This window comes from Tubulanus polymorphus, chromosome 9, assembly GCF_964204645.1.
Source record: "Tubulanus polymorphus chromosome 9, tnTubPoly1.2, whole genome shotgun sequence".
NCBI classification, from domain to species: Eukaryota; Metazoa; Nemertea; class Palaeonemertea; order Tubulaniformes; family Tubulanidae; genus Tubulanus; species Tubulanus polymorphus.
In genome coordinates, this window is record NC_134033.1 from 13,252,082 (window position 1) to 13,279,100 (window position 27,019).

The 27,019-nt window shown below is 36.7% G+C and overlaps 1 protein-coding gene across 1 annotated transcript in view; it reads right to left on the reverse strand.

The window, feature by feature from the left end:
- Positions 1–10,681: 10,681 nt before the first annotated feature.
- Positions 10,682–27,019, reverse strand: part of LOC141910697 (uncharacterized) — a 28,796-nt gene continuing 12,458 nt past the window's right edge. Inside the window, exons 19-32 of the mRNA XM_074801425.1 lie at positions 17,497–17,709; positions 17,165–17,368; positions 16,624–16,826; positions 16,258–16,545; positions 15,926–16,147; positions 15,535–15,663; positions 14,994–15,316; positions 14,655–14,776; positions 14,212–14,432; positions 13,693–14,129; positions 13,453–13,587; positions 12,845–13,143; positions 12,591–12,755; positions 10,682–12,181 (exon numbers count right to left, since the gene is read on the reverse strand). Of these exons, the coding sequence (XP_074657526.1) occupies positions 12,094–12,181; positions 12,591–12,755; positions 12,845–13,143; positions 13,453–13,587; positions 13,693–14,129; positions 14,212–14,432; positions 14,655–14,776; positions 14,994–15,316; positions 15,535–15,663; positions 15,926–16,147; positions 16,258–16,545; positions 16,624–16,826; positions 17,165–17,368; positions 17,497–17,709 (3,049 nt within the window). The 3' untranslated portion in view covers positions 10,682–12,093. The remainder of the gene's footprint in view (positions 12,182–12,590; positions 12,756–12,844; positions 13,144–13,452; positions 13,588–13,692; positions 14,130–14,211; positions 14,433–14,654; positions 14,777–14,993; positions 15,317–15,534; positions 15,664–15,925; positions 16,148–16,257; positions 16,546–16,623; positions 16,827–17,164; positions 17,369–17,496; positions 17,710–27,019) is intronic.

The window sequence follows — 27,019 nt, forward strand, 5'->3', positions numbered from 1 at the left end:
CCAATTATTTCTAACATTTATTACCCAAAGATTGTTTCGTTGCTATTCCTCAGTGGACCAATGAGTTGTTGTTTGTGGAATCTGAATTTGAACATACTTTGTATTTTGAATTTTATAAACTATTAACTTTGACGTGGAGAAAGTTATTTTTAGTTAAAATAGAACAATCTTTACTGTTCGGATCGTTATCATTTAGTTAAACTTCTCGCTCTACCGCTGACAATGGATCCAATAGGATTTATTGTCTTAGTAGGATACCAAGACACGAACGACGTAAACTAAGCAAGATAAGTGTACGGTGGTCTACATGTACAATCCAGGCACCGGTGCAGTATATTTATTAATCAATTAGTTTATGTATTCGCCACAGTATTTAGGGGCAGCACTAGACGATTGGGATTTGACAGAGCTGTGGCATGCGAGCAGGAATTCATCCGCGATCCTTTTTCTGACCCTCACAATTAGATATTAGTCAATAACCCTAGGTCTTCATCTAATTTGGTAACCCTCGTATTTAAAATAAACTATACAATATCGATCAAAACGGGTTTTCAACTGACGTGGACTGAAAATCAAATCCGATCAATAAAATATCTACATTTATGTTTGCATTTGATACTGTAGATTGTGGAATTTCTCCACAATCGTTCAAACGAGTACTAGTCTTTGACACGATCAGATGGCGTTCTCTCGAGCTCTTCAGCTTTTGCTGTGTTTCCTGGCGGTTTTATGGCGCGGTGTTTTTCGGAGTGGTGGCGTGGCGCCGGTGGATGGAGTTATGTGTGCGGTGGATGGAGTTGTGTGCGCGGTGTGTGCAAGAGGAGTGAATGGAGTTTACATGTGTCGTATGAATGTGTGGTATATTTTATATCTTATTTTTTTCATTATTTTTCTATATTATTTTTGTTTTTTCATATTTTTTTTTCTTTCATTTCATTCGTCCCTCGCCCCCGCCCTCTCAATCTCAGGGTTTCAACTGGTAGCGACAGAGTTGGAGTTCTCTAATGTGGCCTCGTCCCAGCTATTGGCAGAGTGCTGATGATGCGGATGTTACTACGGGGACCTGCGATCAGAATAAGATGGGGGCGGTAGCAATCTTCGACTAAGGGGGCTGTTGAATCTTTAAGTCCCCAGTTCTAGTCTGAATCTGCTGGTTCATTGCCTAAGGCTACCCATTGGGTTCCCCGTTCACCCAGTTGGCTTCTGCCATCTGGATGACGGTTGTCTTAGGTGGTGTGCTCAATTGGGTCCCCAGTTTGGTCCATTCTAGTCTGAATTGACTGGTTTCATCGCCTTAGGCTACCCATTGGCATCTTGCTGATTGGGTTCCCCGTTCACCCAGTTTTTCTCCCTCATCTGGGTGCCGGTTGTCTTTTGGTGGTGATGCTTGAAGATTGGATATCCCCCAAGCCGAAGATGTTTGTCGCTTCCCGTCTTACTCTGATTGCGGGTCCTCCGTAGTAACACCTGTGTCATCAGCACCCCATCACTAGCTGGGACGCGGCCTCGTTTGAGAACTCCTACTCTGCCGCTGCCAGTTGAAACCACGAGAACTCGGACTTTGCTGTTATCAGCCAGAAGTTCTGTGCTGACTTCTTTCTCTTTCTCAGGTTAGATCAAATATGATGTAAAGCCGAAAAACTATGTATTACCAGCGTCTATATGGTTGTACTTCATTTAAAGCCGTGAAACTCTGGAAAATTGATTTTTCATCCAAGGTTCTCTCCTCTTCCATCAAAATCTTTCCCAGTTTTTCTTGTCGCAGCAGATGATAACATCTATAATTGTATTCGTGAACTCTGTAATCTCGAACATCTTTTGTGTACTTCAAATACATTGTAAACTCTGTAGCTTGTATTTCTGATTCAGACCCCCCATCCTGGCCTTTCATCTTTCTTGTCATCCACTATCAAAGTTAGATATAGTTGCAAATTTTGTCTTGTTAATTAATAATTATGTACTATTTAATTTCAGCTTATTACTTGGGGCAATAGTGGTATATCAGGGGTTGATTTTTACTAATTCCAAAATACAGGTGTTTGATTATCAGAAAAAAGCCTGGCATTAGGAGGGGCTAGTGGTATTTTGGTGTTAATTTCTTACTAGCTCTTAGGCAAAAAATACAGACATTCCGTTCTCAAAAGACCATGGTACATGGTTTGGCTGTATATGTACCTAACTAACCCTGACACGAACGGAGCTGGCACAATAATAGTTAATACTACTAATGATAGGGATATTTATCAGATAATAGAAACTTTCTCAAACCGCAGTGGTCAGTCTATGTCTGACAAACATCTTGACTTAATATATAATATGCTCTCTTTCCCTTGTCATTTCAAAAGCCAGAAGTCAAACTCTGACAGTGAGAAGTCTGGTGATAGCACCATACAGAATGCGACTCCGGGACTGAATCCGATGGCACCCTTGGAAGTTCCAATAACATCTGAAGACTGTGTGGAAGACACGAAATTTGGATCTGCCACCACGAATAAACTAAGTAAGATGAACAGATCCACTATGTAAGTTATAATATTAACCGATGCTTCTTTAGGTCGGATCTCCAAGTTCAACCGGCAACAAATGAAGCGTGACCCAACCAAGTCACAACTCTTGTATTTCGGTGGTCAATCTCATGAAACAAGACATTATTAGCAATTATTCAATATCTTTTAATATTTGGTAAGAAATTCTTCTGGTGTAGCTATTTCAGGGCCCTATATACATTCTAGAAACTGTGATTTGGTCTCATCGCTTTGACAAATCTAGAATAAACAAAAGCTTTAATTGATTCGAATCATTCCCGTAAGCTGTATTCTGTGTCTTGTTTTGGGTGACGCATAATAATTATAGTTAAACTGACAATTAGCTATATAGCTAGGACAAATGGTTAAGATATCCGCAATTAAGATGAATATTTTATGTGAGATTAAAAACTGTTTATATTTAATACAGGACCATATTATGAATATCGTTAAACTGACAACTGAAATAGAGCTGATATGTATATGTGAGCACATCTATAAGTGAATCAGTCTCAACGACTGATCTATCAGTATTTGCATCTTCAACTGCCATGCTTACGACAACTGGCCATGTTCTTCAATATTGCCAAAATTTACCAAAACCTAACTGATTCAATTAATATCTAAAAGCCATACTGTGTGTCATGTGGCGCATGATAAATATTGTTTAACTGACAATTAGAATATAGCTAAGATGAATTACTCATTAACGTATTACTTAGATATCTACAATTTAGGTAAATTCAATTGTTATGTGAAATTATTTTTAATTCAAGTCCATGGACATTTAAAATGTAGCTGATACATGTATATCTGAGCACATTTATTTATCTGTATCTAAGTGAACCTATTGTGTCTTCATACAGCTGTATTAGTTTTGATACATATTGCCAAAATCATTGAACGCAGATTTACTTCCGATCAGAGGGAGATAAAACAAATCTGTACATGCACAAATACATTCCTGAATTTGGAAGGAGGGATATTTTAGTTTCACTGTGTATGTCAGATTGAGAGCCTTATTCTGACAGGATATCCTAAACTTAGGTCTTATTCCTCATGCTTATAGCTCTCTTTTATTAACACCTCTCCTTCAAACTATATTCCAGCATCATGTCTTGCACCGCACCAGGGAGGTCCGGTCATAACAAGGTGTTTCGGTCCTTATACACAGTGTACTATAAAAGGGAAATAAAGATTATATAGCGATTCGGGTATGGGAATTTCTAATTTACTACTAAAATGTGATTTTATCTTAAGTTCTGATGAATTCAAATATTGATGAATTCACCACATCTGAAATTCTACTCGTGTAGATTTTCAGGCTCCATATTAATATTGTTCAACTGACAATTAAAATGCAGCTAGTATGATTATTAATTATTGGATCACTTAGATATCTAGAAGATTATTAAAAATCAATTCAATATAATGAATATAAGTGAAAATTATTTTTTAAAATGGCGCAGTGGATGAGGTGACTATATCGTGCAATGTTGTCTGCGTCTAACTGGGCCACATGTGGTGGGATCTGTTGAATCAGTTAGGTTTTGGGGAATTCTGGATTCGTCAATCTAGAGATCAAAAGCTCTGATGCAAAATTAGCAGTTTGAAATAGTGATCAATCCAAATTTGTACCGGATCTGAAATTCTTTTTGTGTAGAATTTCGAAGCCCCATATAGAATATTGTCAGAGATAATTTTAATTTTAGCTAGGACATTAGTTGATTGATTAGGTATCTAAGATGAAGATTAATTCAGCATCTTCATATAAGGTAAAAGTGCTCAAATCTAAACCGTAGAGGTTGATAAGACAATTGTATAATTTCATATTGGTTGATATCTAAAGAATAGGGTGTGTCTTGTGCGAGGTATTTATTGAATCGTTAAGGCTTTGCAGAATTCTGGATTTGTCAAGGTGTGGGAATGATTCAAGGTTTCTTAAACCTGTAGAACCATGTTGTTTGTGGGACCAGTGTGCTCAATGCTGGCAGCACACTCTTTAGTTGTATTATCAGGATTATCAGATCATTGTATATATTAGGAGCAATATTTAGAATTACTGAAATGGATTAGAATATCATTCACTGGGTACGGATGTCACCATCTATGGTTAGAAAACATCTCTTAAATTAATTAATTGATGATGAAGTTAATTTGATAATATGAATATGGTTTAGCTGACAATAAAAATGTATATAGCCCAATATTACTAGCAGGTTCGCACCATTTTAAGGGCCTGGGTTTAAATAAAAGCCATTGGGTGTTTAGCACCCAAGAAGGAAAAACATCAAAAATTTCCGAAGACAATCAGTGATATTCAAAAGGATTTTCTGCTCAAAAGATTCTGCTCTTTTCTTCAGCTAAATTACTACATGTATACTTATCCACTAGTCATAAAAAGTACAAAATGATCTTCAACCTTGTAATATAGATATCCAAAATCTCGATTTAATAGAATAGGCAGAAAAAAAGTTTACCTTGTAATATAGATATCCAAAATCTATATGTATTAAAAAGGCAGAAAAAAGTTAACCTGGTAATATAGATATCCAAAATCTCAAAGTAATGAACTAGGCAGAAAAAAACCTTGTAATATAGATATCCAAAATCTCGATGTAATAAAATAGGCAGAAAAAAACCTTGTAATATAGATATCCAAAATCTCAATTTACTAAAGTAGGCAGAAAATAAAGTTAACCTTGTAATATAGATATCTAAAATCTGGATGTAATAGAATAAGCAGAAAAAAAATAAACCTTGTAATATAGTTATCCAAAATCTCGATGTAATAAAATAGGCAGAAAAAAAAATAAACCTTGTAATATAGATTTCCAAAATCTCGATGTAATAAGATAGACAGAAAAAAAGTTAACCTTGTAATATAGATATCCAAAATCTAGATGTAATAAAATAGGCAAGAAAAAGAATAAACCTTGTAATATAGATATCCAAAATCTCGATGTAATAAAATAGGCAGAAAAAAAAATTAACCTTGTAATATAGATATCCAAAATCTAGATGTAATAAAATAGGCAAGAAAAAGAATAAACCTTGTAATATAGATATCCAAAATCTCGATGTAATAGAATAGGCAGAAAAAAAATAAACCTTGTAATATAGATATCCAAAATCTCGATGTAATAGAATAGGCAGAAAAAAAATAAACCTTGTAATATAGATATCCAAAATCTCGATGTAATAGAATAGGCAGGAAAAAAAAATTAACCTTGTAATATAGATATCCAAAATCTCGATGTAATAAAATAGGCAGAAAAAAAAATTAACCTTGTAATATAGATTTCCAAAATCTCGATGTAATAAAATAGACAGAAAAAAGTTAACCTTGTAATATAGATATCCAAAATCTAGTTGTAATAGAATAGGCAGAAAAAAAATAAACCTTGTAATATAGATATCCAAAATCTCGATGTAATAAAATAGGCAGAAAAAAAAATTAACCTTGTAATATAGATTTCCAAAATCTCGATGTAATGAAATAGACAGAAAAAAAGTGAACCTTGTAATATAGATATCCAAAATCTAGTTGTAATAGAATAGGCAGAAAAAAAAATAAACCTTGTAATATAGATATCCAAAATCTCGATGTAATAGAATAGGCAGAAAAAAAATTAACCTTGTAATATAGATATCCAAAATCTCAAATGTAATAAAATAGGCAAGAAAAAGAATGAACCTTGTAATATAGATATCCAAAATCTAGATGTATTAAAATAGGCAGAAAAAAAGTTAACCTTGTAATATAGATATCCAAAATCTCGATGTAATAAAATAGGCAAGAAAAAGAATAAACCTTGTAATATAGATATCCAAAATCTAGATGTATTAAAATAGGCAGAAAAAAAGTTAACCTTGTAATATAGATATCCAAGCAGCAGCGGCGGTGGCAGCAGCAGCAGCAGCAGCAGCAGCAGCAGCAGCAGCAGCAGCAGCAGCAGCAGCAGCAGCAGCAGCAGCAGCAGCAGCAGCAGCAGCAGCAGAGACAATGCGTATCTTTAAACACTTATTCAGGAGCAGCAGAGACAATGCATATCTTATAAACACTTATTCAGGAGCAGCACAGACAATTTGTATCTTATAAACACTTATTCAGGAGCAGCGCCACGTATCTTATAAACACTTATTCAGGAGCAGCAAGGACAATAAAATATGTAGAGTATGGATTGTTTTGCATATTACCTTTTTCAAACCTGTCTGATGGGTAACATGGGTTTACAAAATTATCTTAGATAATTAGGATATTAGGGCAGTTCTATCTTCCCACAATCCACAAAGAATGCGAGAAGTGGACGCTAACCGTCCACGTACCACCGGGGAGACCAATCGTCTCCGACTGCGGTTCCGAAATCTACGAAATTTCGGAATGGATCGACTACTTCTTGCAGCCAATCGCCCGGAGTCAGCGTACGTTGTACGTCAAAGCTTTTTGGATATTTTGGCCGATAAAAAATTTAGCGCTGATGCGTAACTCATCACCATGGATATGGATTCGCTATATACCAACATCCCCCACGAAGAGGGTATCACCAGCATCCGACAAGCTCTCCGAGATAACCCGAACCCGGGACGCCTGGATGCCGAGCTGCAGAGACTACTCAAAATCAGCCTGAAGAAAAACAACTGCAACGAAAATACATATCTACAGGTAAAAGGTACCGCAATAGGTAAGCGTTTTGCTCCTTCTTATGCAAATATCTTTGTAGCTAAATGGGAAAAAGAAGGTCTGTCCAGAAGCGAACTCCAACCAATGCTATAGTTCATGGATGATATCTACATGGTTTGGGAACACGGCCGCGAAACGTTGATGGAATTCATAGACGTCCTACAAACAGTAAGCTGATCCATCAAACTCGAATTCGAAATCAGCGAAACCAGCGTCAACTTCCTGGACGTGACCACTTTCAAAGGCCCGGGATTCGAGACAAGTGGTATAATAGACACCAAAGTCTACTTCAAACCAACCGATTCGCATCAATAACTCAATTACACATTTTCAGGTACCCAGGGTATAGTTAAAAGTCAAATTCTCCGTCCTGAAAGTACTCAGAGGTCGTGGCTACAAAGACCACGAACTGCGACACACCAAAAGCCAAGCTCTTCGGCACCACCCCTAACGAGATCGACGAGAACAACAACGGGCCAACGAACCCCCGAAAAGGCGTCTACAGCTTATCTTACCTCACTCCGGAGCCAACCGAACCCTAGCCCATAATATCCGAACCAGATTCACGGAACTGGCTACGGCCGCTCGGACAAGGGGTAACCACGGTCACTGCCTACACCAAGCACAAGAGTCTCCAAGGTCTCCTTGACCTAACGTTGTTGCAGCTCAAACCCACCCCCTCACCAAGCTCCCTCGTCCTTGCATCTTAATCGAAATACTTACGTTGTTTCCGATTCTTCTATTTCCAGGTCTACTCAAAGAAGTCCGTCAACCCGACGTCGAGGCACCAAGAGATGCAACACACCGAGATGTGGCACGTGTCCCCTCATCCGAGAAACAACCGTTTGCCGCAGTTACAACAAAATGCACGCGATCCGCAACACAATTAATTCACCGACCATAGACTGCATCGAATGCAACATGCTGTACATCGGCCAAACCAGAATATCTCTACCAGAACGCGTCACACATCACGTCTCACGCATCAGAACGAAGAATTCGACTCCCAGTCTCGGACCACTTCAACCAGAGCAACCACACCCGCCAACACTTTTGGTTGTACAGTCTCCAACACCTACCAGGCTTGACCAGACCGAACCACGAAGCGGGCGAACAAGATTGGATATGACGCCTCCACACGAACACGCCCGAGGCATCAATGTCCCATAGACCGCCTTAATACAACAATTAATTTATACTTTTCTTTACATGGATAACCCGCTGCCCATGCACTAGTGGGGTCTCCAAACCTAACCCTATACTGAGATACGAAATCAAAAGGATAGTTCAGATAATCTTCATACTTAGTTAAACATAGCTTTGCATGATTTGTAATAATTACATAGTTCATTGTGTATATTCATATTGGTCTTTATTCCATTAATCTTAGAAATAGTGATTCATTTTATATTTCCTGAGAGTGAAAATGATTTAATGATTTGCATAGCCTAAATGTTCAAAATGGAGAGCGTAGTCAGTTAAACAGTTGCAACTTTTTTAAAGGCAGTTGGAACGTAATTAGTTTGGACTCGCCCAGCAAGTTTATGGGTTTCGAATAAAGATGTTTTGAAAATGTAATATAAAGGAAAAAATAATGGCCAGCCATAATTTTGAACGTTTTAATTTTGTTTATAGCTGTTTTAACTTCTTTCGTTGTCATCCATATCATAAGGTTGAGTGGCTTTAACATACTTATGATCACTCAACTTCAAATCGGGGTGTTTAACAATAAAACGATTATTAAGGTGCAGCAGTGAATTTGTAGCACTTTTTTTAGTGAGGCCATAATTTCACCGGTAAAAAATTCCTGATGATGTAAATAGTAATAAATTGTACAAAATACATAGAAAATTTAAAAAAGAAATATAAAACAATAAATAAAGAATACATACAATAAATAATATTTCAAAAAAACAAATAAAATCATAAGTATTAAAGATAAAAATAAAACCAACAAACAATTAGTTAATATTCTATATAACTCTTCGTCATCAGGAATTTTTTCTAATCAACTTAATCGAATCATTAGGTTCTTCTTTAATAGAACAACCTTCTCTACGTTTCCCAACCTATTGAGATCTTTTCTGTTGCTGTTTTAAGCATTCTATCGGCTCAGTAATAAACAAAACAAATAACCATCAACCTTAACTAAATCAAACACACAAATAACTGATGAAAGATCACTCATCCTTTTACCTAGCACACCCTGTCACTGCTGTAACTGTTAATTGTTTTAGGGATAATATATGGGAAATACATTTTACTCTTTCTTAGAAAGAATGTTAAACAGCTATAAACGTGATAAGTTATAGTAAATTATTATTGTCATGTTTTCAAATAACTTTGTATCGAATGCTTGAAAATCTTTAGTCAAGACAAGGTGCAGCGAAAATTCTAGTTTTCTTGTAAAAATGATGTTAATGAAAATGAAATTTAGAACGTTAAGTTAATACTAAGCTTTCCACGATAACTTTGTAGGATTTGTCTCCAGTTTTAATGCTTTTATGTTGAACTGTTTTTCGAATACAGGTCACCCATTAATTTTGTTCATGAAGAACTAACATGATAATGGGTGTATAGACTCCATAATTTATAGCTTAAATACGCCCATGGTTTGCCTGTTTTTGTACATGTTTACAGTCCTCATGTGTGAGGAACTTGCATTATAATTCCTCGAGCACATACCTGGCTTTTTATATAATTGTTGTATGTATGAGAATAAATTGAGATGTGTTAAATTTATTATGAGGAACTCTGATTGTTTCTTAACCAGTCGGTTGTTTATCTTTTTTTTCAACCCTTTATTCTGACCAACTGGTCCAGAGACGAGCTTAAACACGTTCGAAATTCAACGGCAGTACCAATACGACTTCGCACTATACATCAGACCCGTTGACAGTTGTTGATGCTAATTCATATTACTGGTTATAGACGTGGTCTTATTACAATTCAAAAAGCCACCATTTTGGATCTACCAAAATCCATCATGGTGCCACCCACCTTGCTGACGTCACTAGCCATCGACCAAAACAAGCTTTTAACCTTTTTTGCTAGTTGAATAGAGCACTATTCAAACTCAGAACCTTAAGTATTAAGAAAGATGTCACTCTACCTTTGGTCTATTCATTCAATTGTCTAGTAGTTTTTACCTATCCTTAGGTACTGTGCTGAAGTATGGAACCCATTCCAACCCTAAAAATGCTAGACAGAGAAACCTCTTGAAAATATTTGACTCGACTTCCGCTGAAAAACTTATGAAATTTTGCAAATATTCCCTAGGTCAGCAGTAAGGGGCGAACTGTTATTGCCTGTTTGAACTTTCATGAATCCATGTCGACCAAAAGCTAGGTTCAGAGGAATATGTAGACACGTGCACGCTAAACCGGGGGCTGCAACAATTAGAATTATAACCGAATTACTCATAACTCCTCAAAATGAAATACAAACATCTCATTATATTATTTTAACAGAATGTTTTATTTCTAATTTTAATAGGAATGTACTTATTTCACAAAACCAGTGGATTCATATGGTACAGTAATACAGTATATTAGCATCTTTCATCTCGCCACTATTTACAAGACGTGGAACCTCAGCACCATATAACAAGCTTAGAGAACCAGAAATTTGATTGATCTCATGACATGAGACCATTATTCTGTGTAGAGACACTTGACATAGCCTACGTAGTACATGTAGACCCCAGAAAAATCGCCAGCAAGATGTGGCACGAGTTCCACATTATTCTCGTCAATCATGCATTCATGGAGCTAGACATAATTTTTTTTTACCAACAAGAGGACCGGCCCGTACAACCTGCTGAAGTCATGATTTGTACTGACCAGAAGAAAGTTTACAAACACTCGGCCCCAGTACGTATCTGTATCAGACCCCTTCACTCAAATGTACAAATGTAGATATACAAGTCAGGAAATGATGCTAGCTATTGGCCCTCTACAACTTGACTAGTTTCACTGGATAAATAGATTAAAATCAACCCATAATATACGTGATATAAATAAAAATGATGAACAAAATACAATTGTATATGAAAATAATATAAACAATGATATATCAAAATAACAAAAGTCTATGCACTGAGATTTCCATACAAGGCAAAAAACTTGCCATCATATCAGCCAACATCGCTAGTACATGTACATGTATCCACAATTTTGGTGTTTGACTATGAGCTATTTTGCGCGACAAAATATTTTCTAGACACCCAAGCCTCATCTTCCGTCAAAACTATCACCTTGTATCACTATTTTCTTCAAAATCTTCTGAGGGACGCAGAACGCTCACCAGCTGCCAGCCTTTGGCACTTGCATTCTCCAAAATCATGACAGGCGGCAGTTCCTCTATATCAAAAAAGGCACCCCTCTATGAGGCTATGCCTAGCCAATTTGATTGGTCGAAGGCGATTAACCGGTTGTAATGGACATCACCCAGTTTCCTAAAGTTCATTAGTAATGCTTCCACTCTATACACGTCTAAGAAAGGTAACAAAAATAACCCATAAAAAGATACGAACTCCGACCTTGATAGGATGGAATTATCAGAAACTAAATATACAAGTGTAACCTCATAAGGAGCTAACTTCATAACAGTGATCAGTTTTCATATAAAAACAATAAGAGTAAGAAACAGTCTTTCCCCACGATTTTCTAAGAATGTTTTGTCTAGGTACATCTATATACATGCATATAATTGCTTGAACTTCATAACTTGATGAAGAAAATGACTGACTCACTATCTATCACAAAAATGATGTAAATTATGTAATAACATCTCAATGAAAACATCTTATAGAAATATGAATTGTACAAAATAAGAACCGTAAAGCATCGATACACGTTCTAAGTAGCATCCTATCAGTCTAGATCACTGAGTAAAGACTGATTCTCCGGGAGTCTTTACAATATTCATTTCTTCTGTTTTGTAAGCCCTCCGCTGTCGAAAACAGTTGAATCTAGAAAAAGCCAAATGTATCTTCTATAGAAAATGAACTTCGAGCTTCCAATGCAGCTGTCAATCTGCCGTCGGTACCCGCCCCTCCAGACAATCGCCTTTTGAGTGGCGAAGTCTAAACGACCCTTTTTTTCACAAATGATGTCTATCTAAAATTGATGGTACAGACATGACACCCTAATTCATTTTCAAAGAAAAATGTCTACATGGGTACCCTACTGCCACAGGGGGTGGCGATGCCTGGACGAACATGTTTTGGGAAAATGGTGAATGTCCGTCCAACATCTGAGAGAATGCGTACAGACAGCAGGTTGGAAGCTGCATAAATGTGGAAACTGCAACAATATCGAGGGAATGGAGACCTTAAAACAGGATTCATTCTGATAACGTGTAAAATTTGTAGTAATTACCTTTTAAGATAAATCCAGGTGACTTCACTGAATAGATTACCAATAACGAGAATAGTTAGATACACTAACACAACTAGTGAAACATTCATGAGAAGTTGTCGAGTGGCGTTCACGTAAGTTGATGTTGCAGATCTATATCTCAGTACATACTCGTGTTCTTCATAACTGCAAAATACATACCAACGATTTTCAGTATTACATGATAAATATCAGCTAGTTATTCAGTATTAAATGAAAAATAATATCATACTGACCCGTTGTACAATTTAGGAATCACTTTAGGAACGCTACAGCTGGTGAATTTAGCCTGCACTGTTTCGTAACTCCAGCCTTTGCAATGATGTTCTTTACCAGACCATGCACAATACTGGTCGGTAAGTTTAGCTTCACTTTCACAATGAAGCTGATTGGATTTCTGAAGTAGTATCTGATAATGTTTCAGCCTTGCGTCCAATGATTTCTGATAGAATTTCAATTCAGCGTTGTTGATTCTGTCAGCGTTTGCCGATATCCGCGTGACGGCAACGCGATGATTTGTCGATAGAGGTGCAACCTGAAAAAGTTTCCATCAATGTACAGTGGAACCTCTTTTATACAAATCTTGTGGGCATACCCCGGTGAGTGAATTTGTTGTATTAGACGGATTCTTGATTGATCTCAGCTGGGACATACTGGAAATCATTCTAATAAACAGGTATCATGTTTAATGGAATCGTATTAACGAGGTTCAACTGTTGATAAATCTTTGCCAAAGAGAACAAACAAGACTTTTCTTAGACCCTTCTAATGATTCACTAGATAACATTAAACATTCTCACGGAAGTTCTTTACCTTTACTTGAAATAATAAATCATCAACTTACTAATGTCCCGAAGTAACCGAGCGATTCAAGAGTATCCAATGTAACTAGGCGATCAGCGTGAGTTAGAAATATCACCACTAAACAACTTGTAAAACCAGTTGCAACTAATTTAGGTAGAAAATCTGTACTGAATATCTGAAATGCAAACATTATAGATGGTATGGTGATGTTGTATGTTTAAAATCTATATTGAGGGGGCCATTCATAGATAGCAAAATGCATTAACTTTTGGTTACTCACCTTCGTCCCAACTTGTTTGAATGCATCTAAACATATCTGATAATATCTCCGCATTTCGAGTTTCTCAGTTTGCGTAGGTCCGTTGGCAGTCACGCAACAATCGTAATTAACCGGGTAACCGTATAGTATCTCTGTTGCGAACGTGTGAGTGCGAGCGGCTCGATGCAACAACCATAAAACATCCAATACAATCAATACAGCCAATACAATATTTGTATCGATGATAACGAACGGCTCTTCCGATTTCGGTGAACTTTGCGCCATGTAATGTTTATATTGCGTATCGGTATCATTCTCTACGTGGATGAGCCAAACGTTCCTCGGCAAACTGATCATCGCCGGGTTCACAGGCGTGAAGACGAAACCCGGTTTGGTGAGATCGGGAACAGGAAAATCGGCAACCCTCGGCAACGGAAGATCGGCTCTGATCTTTAAATCTATATCGATGTAGATAGAAGAGTAATCGTATTACCCGTACATGATGACACAAGTAGGTCTGTCGATTTACGACGTACTTACCAGCGACTAAGTGGTGATAATTCAGTTCCGTTTCTAATCCGACCCAATCCATGAACTTGCGAATCGTATAAATTCGAGAATTGGCACGCGCTGTTCGGACGCTGTCATGAATTATTCTGGCAGCCGATAGCCATTTATTATTTTCAATAGATTTGTAAGTGTGTCCTATATCCTGTATAAGATTGTAGACCGTTTCTTCAGCATAAATGTTGAACTCAGTTCTGAAAATATAATATTATATATAAGTCGTGCAAACGAGGAGTAATGGTTTCTTTTCTGGTACAGCGTGGTACAACCTCTACGAATAGAGTAAATTCCCACATACAGCGTACTGGACAACAACAAAAAACACGACTATATTGAACAGGTAATGATAATATGCCAGTTGGTTTAAAAAGCATCCAAGTACCACTTGTAAACATCTAACAAAAGAGAAAAATTACCTAAACTGCGTGAGTTGTTGGGATAACTGTTGTATAGATTTTTGAGCATGCTCTATCGCAACTTTTCCAAGAATTAGTCGAGCCCGGCTTTTTGCACTTCTATCGGGGATTTTATTCATTGCCTATAAAATGAGAAAAGTTTTAAGCTAGACTTTCGAAGATGAAGGCTTCAGATGGAAATGGGAGAGAATTTTTAGTTGTTTAGAGGGAGTATAATACATGTAAATCATGTGCATATCATAGGTTCCATTTTGAATAGCAACAGTCGATTAGCCAGAAAAGTATGCAATAGTCATACGCAAGAAGGGCGATGCGTACTTAGAAATCTAGATCTCATACCTGTTCAAAGGATTTATGCATAATCGCCATGTGCTTTTCACATGTTGTCTTTATTTGTTCAGCAACCAGGTTCTGTCTGTTAAGTTCCCCAACGACGAAAGACTGAATTTTCTTGATCTCCGTTTCCTGGTGAGATGCAATGAGCTCTCGATGACGAGGGTATTGTTGTAAAATGTTGAGGGCATCACTGTTTATAGCTTTCGTCAACAGGAACAGCGCAGTCAGTGTCATCAGCAATGAAAAGGCTGTTCGATAACCCATGTACAACACAAAGATTACGAGGTGACTCAACTTGAAATTATTGTCCTTCTGTATGGGGAAAGCTGAAATTAGAAAAGTTGCTGAAATTGAGACTTCATGATCAAGATTGTCCGAATACATTCTACGCTAATATGGTTATAAGGGAAACCAGCCAACGACCTACATTTCATACTTTCAAACCACAGGATGGATAAAAAGCATGTCATGACCCAATTAGGGGCAACAGCATACCATGAATTCATGCGACACATAAACGATAAAAATGAAATGTTTAACTCACGTGATGAGACAAGATTTCCGATGAAAAGAAGAAATATCAATACGCCAGCAGCAACGAGTCCAAAACTGATCATATTTTGTGGCAAAATCATCGGTAATATATGCTCTGGCAACTCACGAGAAATGGGAACTGTTATGAGAAGAAAATAATTCATAATTATATATAAAAAAGTCCTAATTCAGCGAATAAGGACAGCAATGATAGAATATGTTCCGAGTGGCCTAAAAATGATTTAATTCCATCGTAAGTCAGAACATCTAATTCCCTGCAATTTTCATATGATGCCAAAACCGTCATTTATAATATGAAATGGTTTAATTGGATGAGTCTTATCATTTATATATAATTCTTTTTTCCTTAACCACACATATTGGAAAATTCATTTATTCACCTTTGATTGGTTCTTGTATTTGTTCAGCCGAATGAAACAATGTCAAAACCACTTTTCCTTTCTTGTCGTCGATTTCAACTTGATATGTTTTGTTGACACCTTTTTCTCTAGCTGGTATTGAATACAGCAAGTCGAATTGCTTCGGACATTGCACGCCAATATCGTGGTAAAACAGATTTACCTTCGGGTTTATTTTGTCCGATATCTTGACTTTGAAAGATCCTGAAATGTATGAAAAATATCTCATCTAATATCATCCCACAGCTTCAGACATCACGAGCATTCGACCTGTACTAGAAATTAAACAATCGCCTCAACGCCTGTTTACTTACCGGGACACTTTTTAACTTGTCCTTTTATTTCTACAACCCATGAATTAGGATTTATCAGAAGACTCCCAGCCAACGTATCCCTTCTAACGAATGTTGGTTTATGGAATGTTTCGATAATAGATGTGTCTCCTTCAATGGCAAAATTTAGATACGGAGAATCCTTCCGATTCAATATACGATAAAGGCCATGCTGAAGATACTGAACGTTGAGATCTTGTAGCGGTTTAAATGGAGATGTATTCGCTAGGACTAACTGCTCCATAATAGTTTCATTACATTTGTAGTTGCCTAAAAATGAAAGATAAAAACAAATATAACAATGACTTTTGAAGAAATTATGACGTTTTTGAGATATATCAAACTTACCCCAGTTTTTGGAATTGATGGCAAATGGTTTCAGTGGCTTTACTTTGAGTGGACTACCGGAAACAGTAACTCGAGCATCTTTCAGTAATGAACCAGAATTGTCATAATATCCAGCACGAAACACTTTACTGTCAACATCACCTTCTACCAACGATGGCTGTGGATCAACTTTGGACCCATATCTGACCGTCAAAAAATTGTGCCTGAAAAAAAAAACAATATCGATAGAAAATTCATAAAAACATGTCACACATTGTTAGTTCTTTTTGGATTTATAAAATCTCAAGGCCAGTGATGGGTCATTGAAGCAGTAACTTTTTGGTTATAATTTGGGTCAATTGCATGTTGTGCACGTCATCGTAGGCTACATTCCTTTCCACATAAAACATGTTTACAAGTCATACTGAGCGATAATGAAAATGGCAATAATCATAATAACGATCGGCTCATCAGATATTGGTGAGGATATCAAATGTAAGCATTGTGGTAGCAACGGGCAATATCTGTTAATCTTCCTTTACGAAACATGAATTCAACTTACAATTCCTTGGTATCCGAAGCATAGCCTCCACTCTGCCTTTTGGTGAGGTTATACTTTTTTACGAGCTTACCATCCTTGTACAATTTATAGTCCAGATCGAACAAAATCTGGTTCTGCTCGGCTTCGACGTGACAGGTGAACTTCGTCAATTTCTTCGAGAAAATCGGCTTCAGTTTGAATTCTGCTATATTTCCACTGATACACCTAGATCATTAGATAAAATATGATTGAACGTGTCTAGAACTGTGCGTGGACGACTTTGACTTGGTAGCGGTTAATTTTTTCCATAGAATAATGTTAGACGTACATCACGATAAGGTTTATAATCTTACCTCGTTGGTTTACAATCTTTCGCGTAATATCCACTGCACACATTGGTGCAATTTGCCAATGCACAGCAACTATAACAATGCTCCAACCTTGGTGAATAACCATTATCAGATTCATCGGCAGTTACTGCGCATTGATTGTTCAAAGGGTGATTTTCAATCATGGCGCCGCATTGGTTACTGCACGTTTGACAGCCAGCACCGAGCCGATCACACCTAAAAACGATGCAATTGAGAAAACCGATGAAGTCCAAAAAATTACTACATATTGTCTCATAAACTTTAAATTATTTCTAAACTCATCCTTTGCATCTGAATCAAATAGAAATTATACCTTATAAATGTGTAACATAATCGTTTCTTTTCTTAAGTAGGCACTTACAAACTTTACAAGAAAACATAGCAACACATATATCAGGGAATTAGGTTGACAGGTAACGATTGACGAATGACAGTGGCAAACTATTTGAAACTTAGTCGACAGTTCAATCCTCAAACTCCTCCATAAGCAAATGATAACTGATGCATTTCAAAAGAAATCAATCATCATTTGAAGAACAAAAAATAACAATGAAGATAGAAAACTACTAACTATTACTCTGCAACGGAGCCAAGTAGGTATTTCGAGATTAAAGGAAAAAGAAACATAGAAGAGCTGTCACAGCGATAGGACAAGATGCTGGGAATATTACAATTATAGAATCGAAATCTTCAACTTCATATTCACACCATTGAGGAAATATGATAAACCATCTAAACAGGCTGTATTGAATACTTTTCTGTCTGACCGATGGGAATGCCGGTATTGTACATGATCAGTCTGCATTCATGATATTTTGCTGGATATCTGGACAATTCAAATATTGATCGGGATGAAATTACACTCTCTGGTGGTAAGATGAATCAGCAGCTTAAAAGGTGTACATTACAATATGTTGATAGCCAACCAGTGATCAAAATCCATCAAGCATTGGTGCACCGTGCACTTCCTTGAATGATACAACAGGTCCTTGCTCCCATAGTCTGCATGCTGTTGATTTTTTTTGTTATTCCCGTTTTTGTATTTCAGGAGTAGGTTTTCTCCAACAATCTCTCACCAGTTGTGGCTGGATCGAATTTTCAGCTAGTTATCTGGTGTCAGACAGTGACACCGATGGAAACATCAAAAGATCATCCGTCTACGCTCAGCTTGTAACTTCGCTGTTTTCTACCGATACAACTTCCATACCAGTCACGCCGATCGTAACGCTATTGAGCTGTTTTCTTCTTCCGATAAGCGAGAAGTTTTATACTGGTGATATCTCACCGTAGAATCATCGAAATGTCAATTATCGTAGTTGCGGAGAATAAACCATGTTGTAGATGCGAGCACCGCCGCGCCGCACAAGGAATTCACCAATGATTGTCTGCTTCAACCTCATTACTTCTGACTACAATAAATCGCACTTATCACAATTTTTGAGACTGCATGAACATGAAAACAAATCAGTGAATGGTTAGGCATAAAAGTTGCTAGACACAACACCGAAAGATAATTCAATTATTATGTACGCACCGTGTGAAAAAGCTCGCAGAAGCTTCAGATGGAATATTTATCACGCTCCATTAATATGCTTACGGAGCGGATGTTAATTGTTTTGTATTTGCTTCACATAAGAAGAAGAGGCGTTTGCGTAAATAGGAGTGGATGGCTATAAAGTGTATCGTACATACTAATTGAATGATCCCGAAAATAGCGAAAACATCGCGTGTAACTGAAGACATAAAAGATGCAGGGGAAGCACATCAATAATGAGAAAATACATTCTAACATTGATTCATTGCCATGATCTAACCTGAGATTCCCACATATTCAGGCCGTTTATACCGTACACAAAAAGCTTCATTGTAAATTCTATCGACATATTCAACTTTAGTTCTGTAAAAGTTTCGTGACGTAATGCCAAATTTTTCGACGTTTTAGATTTTTCCCGATGGTGAAATGAAACTATTTGACGAAAAAGACGGTGATTTTGATAGTGATCACGATGATGCAGATGATTATTCTGACAATGGCAATGATGTGGAAAATAGGAAACGTTCGAAACTTTAACAAAATGCACCTTTCATTTTCAGTAAATACACTTAGTACAGAGCAGTGTATTACACAATGATTCATAGCAGATATCACTTTTTATTTGTCATCAAAAGTGTTGAGCAACTACATCACAGTTGGTGACGTGAACATTTGTTTTGCATTTTGTGTGCGGGTTTCATTTTGTAGCGCGTGCTTCTTGTCTGTGAGCTTTGTAGTCTAATTGGTGAATGAGTAGGATGCAGTGGCCATCTTTAACCCCCTCCCGGATGAGCGCATTTACATAAAAAGCCAGGGTTTATATTGATAAGTTCTAACTCCTACAACAGCGGATAAAATATGTACGTAGTTTGGTACAATGAAAAACGATACAAAACACCTAAAGTGGGAATACAATCACACACTCTGTCAGTATCACAAACGTGAGGACACATTCCTGAGGGTGACAAACATTCCGGCCAATAGTCTCATGTAAATAGAATGCACATAGTGTTAAATTCACTGAATTATAAGCCATCAGAAATGTTTTTTATATGTTAAAGACATTCTTAAGAAAAACAGGTTTTTTAAACATACTTTCGACACTATCTAAACTAATATCTTTTTGGGAACAAACGTTAAATTGTACCTTACTTTTACATTTGATAATCTGCTTATGGCTGAAAATATGTATTGTACTTGTACCAACAACTGAAGAAAAACACTAGAAATAGTTTTAAAACCCATGCTTTAATTTCGAAATAAAGATTCGTAGAGTAGCCTGGTGTTAACCGGGTTTAGAATAAATAACATGACGAGTAGTACTATATAGGTTAACTGTTTATTTGATGCACAGGCTTTTGCTACTGATGTATAGAAGCTTCATCAGGTGAATGAGTCAAGCTAAGCTTCTATACATTAGCAACGAAAGCGTGTGCATCAAATAAAATAGTTAACCTATGTAGTACTACTCGTCATGTTATTTATTCTGAAATAAAGTAAAAACCAAGTTGCATCAAAAAAAACAATGAACGAAGCTTAATGTAATGTATTTTCTTTCCTATACGTGGGGAACATGGAGTCTTGTGTAGTGAGTATGCATACTAGGTCTTCAGATCAATGCATAAACCTTATGGATTCATATCACTGTGGTGACAGTTGGCGCCCGGTATAGCTGTCTAACTGTCAGCATTACTAAATCTCATCAGTCACTGAAATCTTGAAATTTACTTCAACTCATTCGAACTGTCATGATGACATTCAAACACTGCTGAACACAGTACTCGAGCAAAAAGAAAAATTTCACTCTAAAAAAACCTCGAAAATCAGAAAATGTGAATGCACGAATATGAAAAATTTGGTTAGATTAAGGCAATTTCAATCACAGCACATTTATTCGAGATCATAGAAATAATGAATATGGCATGCAAAAAATGTCGCATTCTACGATCAAATAAAAATTCAAGTTCCAATAGATAAATCCATGCAAATGGTTTTCACGAAATCTCAAGATGCAACAAGATACTATTAACACCACTATACAGTATAGTCATTAGTCATAAAATTCCAATACCGATGATTTTAGTCCCATTAAAAGCTGACAATTATAATGAATATAACTATCCAAGCATTAGATGGTTATTTATGCCCCCGACTATGCCAATGTTGTAAAACATTTCAAAAAAATTATATAAAAATATCAACAAAATAAGTCATTTCCCTAAATGAATAACAAAATTTTTTCTAAAGATGAAAAAAATCTTTTCGTATAAATAAAAGGGACCATTCTGAAGGATGATTAACCCCTTTTCGTGTCCAATTTCTTATATACCGAAAGGCTCATTTACCTGACTATCTCGGAATTGGCTTCGCCTAACTTAATTACCAGCATTCAGAAGAGTTTCTTCTATCTTGCTTTAATCTCCAATATCAGAGATTTTTTTCTTCCCCGATGAGGAAGAGCTGCTGTACATGTCTTGTAGATTTTTATTCGATCTTTAAGAGCTGGTAAGCTATTCTCGGACATAGAACACAATCGAAAACATGGTATTCTTACCATAGCCCCGGGTATATAGGAAAAAGGACGTATTGATTTCCAAGTCAATGATTATTCCGAAAGCTTGCGTTATTAATGGGACTACGTTTTTGTTTTTAGAGAACTATTCTAACATATATATTATAATATTTATGTATATATAGACATATAGTTATGATACCAAGTCCTCTCCAGGGTCGGGCTAAATATAGAATTGAAAAAACCTGGTCAAAAACACAACATACGTATGGTGATCAGGTTTCGTTGCAGCACATAATATCATACAATAGCATGGAAGAGAACATTAGTTTATCAGAATTATTTTTCTTCGTGGCGTACTGAATTCTAAACTAGTCGAATGTTAGATGACAAAATGAAAAGAAATATTCAGAACCACGCGTACTCTACCAACCAGCATATTTCATTGGACGCTGGCTTCATCTGTTACAACAATATGTATTACTACTGTTTTACGGTCGTTCGCTGAATAAGCCCATCACTCAAAGAGGACTGGCCCTGATAATAGCAAACCGTAAAACCATTCCCTATCGCCATTCTGGTTCAATTATGGCAGGAAAACCGATCTTTCCTCCTCTATATAAGTGTCAGTATTTTAGATGTTAGGCCTATCATTATAACTACACATGAATAAGATACAATTCTGCGAATATTAATAATACTGAACTAAATTTCTTTCTAAAATATTAAGGACATTAGTTTTTCATTAGTAGCAGCAGTAGTACATGTAGTAGTATTGGTTCAAGCATTTTAGCACTGGATAGTACGTGCCTACCTTTTATCAACGTCAAAGAAATTACTGAAAGTATGCATTCATTGAGTTCATTTTATGTATCATTCTCAAAAGCTCATCTGGTGTACATGAACTAATAACAAGGGGAAGTACAATATTGCCTGTTCAATCTTCATGAATATGGAGGGTACATGAAAATTTTGGATCAAGAGTTGAAAGATTGACTGCCGAGCCATGCTATTATATTCAGAATAGCGTATATATTCACTATTGGCTATCAGAGAAGGCAACCAGTCAGCTATCTAGAAAACCTACATTAACTAGCAGGATATCTTGCTCCAAGAGACAAATACGCTTGATAATGGATGAATTATGAATGATGATGGTTGTGAATGCATTTAACCACTGGAGCGCCGCCGCCCCAAGCTTGCTAGAAATAGACCCCTTCGATCCCCAGCACTGGCGATACATTCAGTAGCGATATGTTGTGGAATGTGATTTTATAAACATTGACTGTCTGAAAAATAATAATGGCAAAAATGGGGTTTCTTAAAAACCTTAAAAATACCAAAGGCAAAAACCATATACTTTGCTTGCAACATATGATATCGTTTTATAATCATCGGCGATCAAAAGCTCTCAAAAGCTAAATAGAATAACTTTATACGGTCATCATTCGAAAGGCCTGATCTGAAGATGCAAGCGAGCAGCATGTGTATATCGAAAACCAGTCATGCAGAGTAAACATACAAGCAAGTTCCTTTCTCACAAGTTGTAGATGCTAAAACCCATCCTTTTTCCATAATAAAGTGGCTGCAAATATCAGATAAATCAAGATGACAACTAAGTTGAATGAATACTTGGACGGGCGGGGGTAACCGGTAAGGCATCGTGGGTTTTCAATCGACGTTGAATCTTGTCGAAAAAATAAAACTACATACAATCTACAGATATGATAAAACAGAAAAATACGAATTTCAGTAAGATATGAGACCGCCAATGGAATTCAACGACATCTTTAAAATGGACCGTAGCTGGATGCCTTTAAGGCTCACAACATCTACTCAGGGACTCGAGGATAATTACATAAACATTGTACGAAGTGCTTGATATCGAGGAACCTCGAAGGGAATGAACGATGGTTGATCTCATATGACGCAGACACGAACACTACTACTGCTTATCACACACGCACGCACGAGATCATCGATAAACCTGTCCATGCACAGATCGGCAATTTTCCAAATTCCCTCAATTGTGAACTTGTTTCGGTGATGAATCGCTCTGGAATAATACGCGTGCGCGGCAACAACAAAACCACTTCCGCTTAAAGATGACACATATTTTTTTAGGTTGAGCTCTGCAGTAAAAATTAAGCACTCGGCAATGTTTGCGCAGCAGCGCGCCAACTTGCTGTATGCAGTTTTTTGCAAAATGCGTAGACAGCTTGAATAAACCTTCGCATTGGAAAACGTATAGAATTATTTTCCAAAAAAAAAAAATATGTAACAATGCAAAAAAGAACTAAAAACTAGAGGCATTCACAAGCAATGAAGGCAAGATTCACATGCATTATGGATTTTTTCTCTCTTAAAGACTGCAATAATTGGTATCCCCATGCATGCATGTACAATCTGTCGTAAGAAACAACTTAGTGCCACAACAATCTGAGTGATCAACAAAAAAGCAACTTACATCGATTGTAAAATTGATTCAGAAAACCGATTGAGAAATAGATAGTATTTTCATAGGAAAACATTGAAAATAGTAAAGTAAGATAGAATTTTGAGTATAAACAATAAGAACTAAAGAACTAAAGCGCTTGGAAGCCATCGTATTTTTCCGCAAAAAAATCCTTGCATATATGAGCCATACTATATTTCATTCAGATGACTGTGAGATTGCACAGGTACAGATCCAGGGGGTGCTTTGAGTGGTCAGGACGCATGAAAATGAGACTTATTCTCCCCTTTGAAAATCCTGGATCTGCCCCGTCATATATGGCCCTGAAAGAAGTAAATGTAGGCTGTATTTCTATATGCAACCTATATATGCATCCTCCAAAGTGATAACCAACACTAAAACTTGGAAATCATAGAAAAATTCCCAAATACCATGAACATGTTGGGCTTCGGTTTAACTTTACTTTAAATCGAAAAGCATGCGTAGATATTGGGAATAATCAAATATGTTTCATATTGGCAATATGGACAGTTGTTTCTTACAACAGATACATCTATAATATCCGGAACTGCAATTGCATCATGCATGGTTCTGGGTAATGCAATGAACAAACAGCAATTACCTTTATTTAGAGGTGATAAATCAATATATAAAAGAGTATGATATTAACAACTTTGTCATAATGAATGCATTTTCATCATATCTATATATACTAATAGCACCAACGAGTATTTCCGCGAAATTTTTTTGCAAGCAGATCAGCATGAACTAGTGCAACAGCTATTTCAATACAGGACACATCGCTGTAGCGCAGCGGTAACAGTAAAGTACATGTACTTGACTTTCATTCCAGATTTTGTTTTCGCATCTTAATCTTTCTCTTACACAGTTTGTTTACCGAATACGCATTTTTACAACATTCACAATTCAGTGACATTCTGACTCAAACTTCAAATATCTACCCTGGAGTTCACCTCCGGAAAAGGGGTTTTGTTTTGCGTTCTACAATTCTTTGACCAAGTGACTCACTACAAACATATGAGTCTATACCAGTCTGAACAGCTCACTCAAAAAGATCTGCAAAATTCCCATGGTTTCCAGGGGTACTTGTGTTAAATAGTTTCTTTGAATGAATGCTTCGTCAATGCTCTTCAAGCCTCATCAACCACTTTTCCACCAAAACAACGCAATCTTTCTATGATATCAATCATGATATACATATGTACAAAAATTTGATATGCATAATAGCATTTGATCCCAAAATAAGGTACCATCTGATACATTCCCATTTACTCTGTTCTAGGGCTAACAGCTTGCTTCCGGCTCATTAACCACCAGATAGAATATAAATATATCCATAATTTATAGGAAATCCAAAATCCAACGATTAACTACGTCCCGTAGATCATCCATCCCGAATTGGATCAAAATAATTTCAAAAGCAAAAGGGAATATACAAATTTGTGATAAAAGTTGACAAATGCTGGATGACCCTCAGCCAAGTAAAGAAAATGGATCCGTTGATCTTAACGAGTAACATAGAAGAAACCAGGGGCTGGAAGGATTCCCATGTAAGACAGAAGTGTAGAATCTGATGAAATTAATGCTTAATGCAACAAAAATCATATCATAATTTTGTTGTAAGATGCAGCAAAAATGTAATTTACATAAAGGAAAACATAAAGATTTAATGAAAACCTTCCAGTGCAACCAGGTCGAGACACAATTTTGCCATTAAGACTTGAATCAGGGACACCATGCCATTTGGTAACGGGTGAAATGCTTGATTTCAATATTCAAGGGTTAACATATACCATAACCGATGAAGGAACTTGCCGCAATCATGGAAAATGCCATTGGCTACAATTTTGTAATAGATTGTGAAAACAAAATATGCTTTGTACTCGTACATATAGATAGAAATGCCGAGTTTATTCAATATTGATTGCCCCCCAGTGAAGATATGCAGACACCAATGACCTAGAATTTCTCCAAAATCATAGAACATGTCATTAGCGATAATTTTGCAAATGATTCTATCAAACGTCCCAACATGATTAAGAGAAATTGCATTCACCCACGTGGAAACTGGATAATCAACGAAGTCGGTAATTAATCTCAAACATCAAGAATATAAGTTAAAAACATGTTGATTCCTCTAAAAGCCTTCTAACTCCATAACACCAATGAGGATAGACGAGATGGCTACCATTTACTGATCAAGTCTGATATGCTTAAGATCTCTCCCCAAAGTATGCCCATCACAAATGGCAAACCATAAAGAAGCTACATGACTATGATTCAAGCCATAAATCATATATAATTAATGGGGAGGGCAAAAAGGTCACTAAAAATATTACTTCCACTTTAGACGAATGGATGAAAAGTGACGACAACAGCTAGCCCCGGGGCTACGTCAAACAGGCTAAAAACAAAACACCACACCAGTGCGTTATAATGATGGTGGTATAACAAGGCAACTAGGTGTGAATACGAGACTTTTTACAACGATAAAGTTGTTGATAATGAAGTGAAAATCGGAACTGTTGTACACGTGATATATTTTTGCAGTAAAAAGCGATTTTCTCCACCATTGGTTACCTGCGTTGTATTCGCTGTGCCTTGCGCTTGCGCTTCTCGCGTGCAAAGCTGCGCCACTTGTCTTTTCTGTATATAAGACATATGGGAATGTAACATACAAACAAATACACGTAATGTGATCATTAGCTCATTACCTATGGTTGTTACATATATACGGTCACAAAATTATAGGCCTATATTCCATAGAATCTGATCATCAATTGATCAATTTGATCTACGGTAATCGACTTAATTCTTTTGATCGGGGAAACTTCGGGGTGAGCTCGCAATTAATGCTTCATAACTAGCAACTAATGAATCCCATCTTCTAATCAGCAGAATGCACTTTGGACTTTCTTTTATTTCTTTTGCAGGGAGAGCACAATGTAGGCAGAGTAGTAGTTGTTGGTGTATTGGACCACAT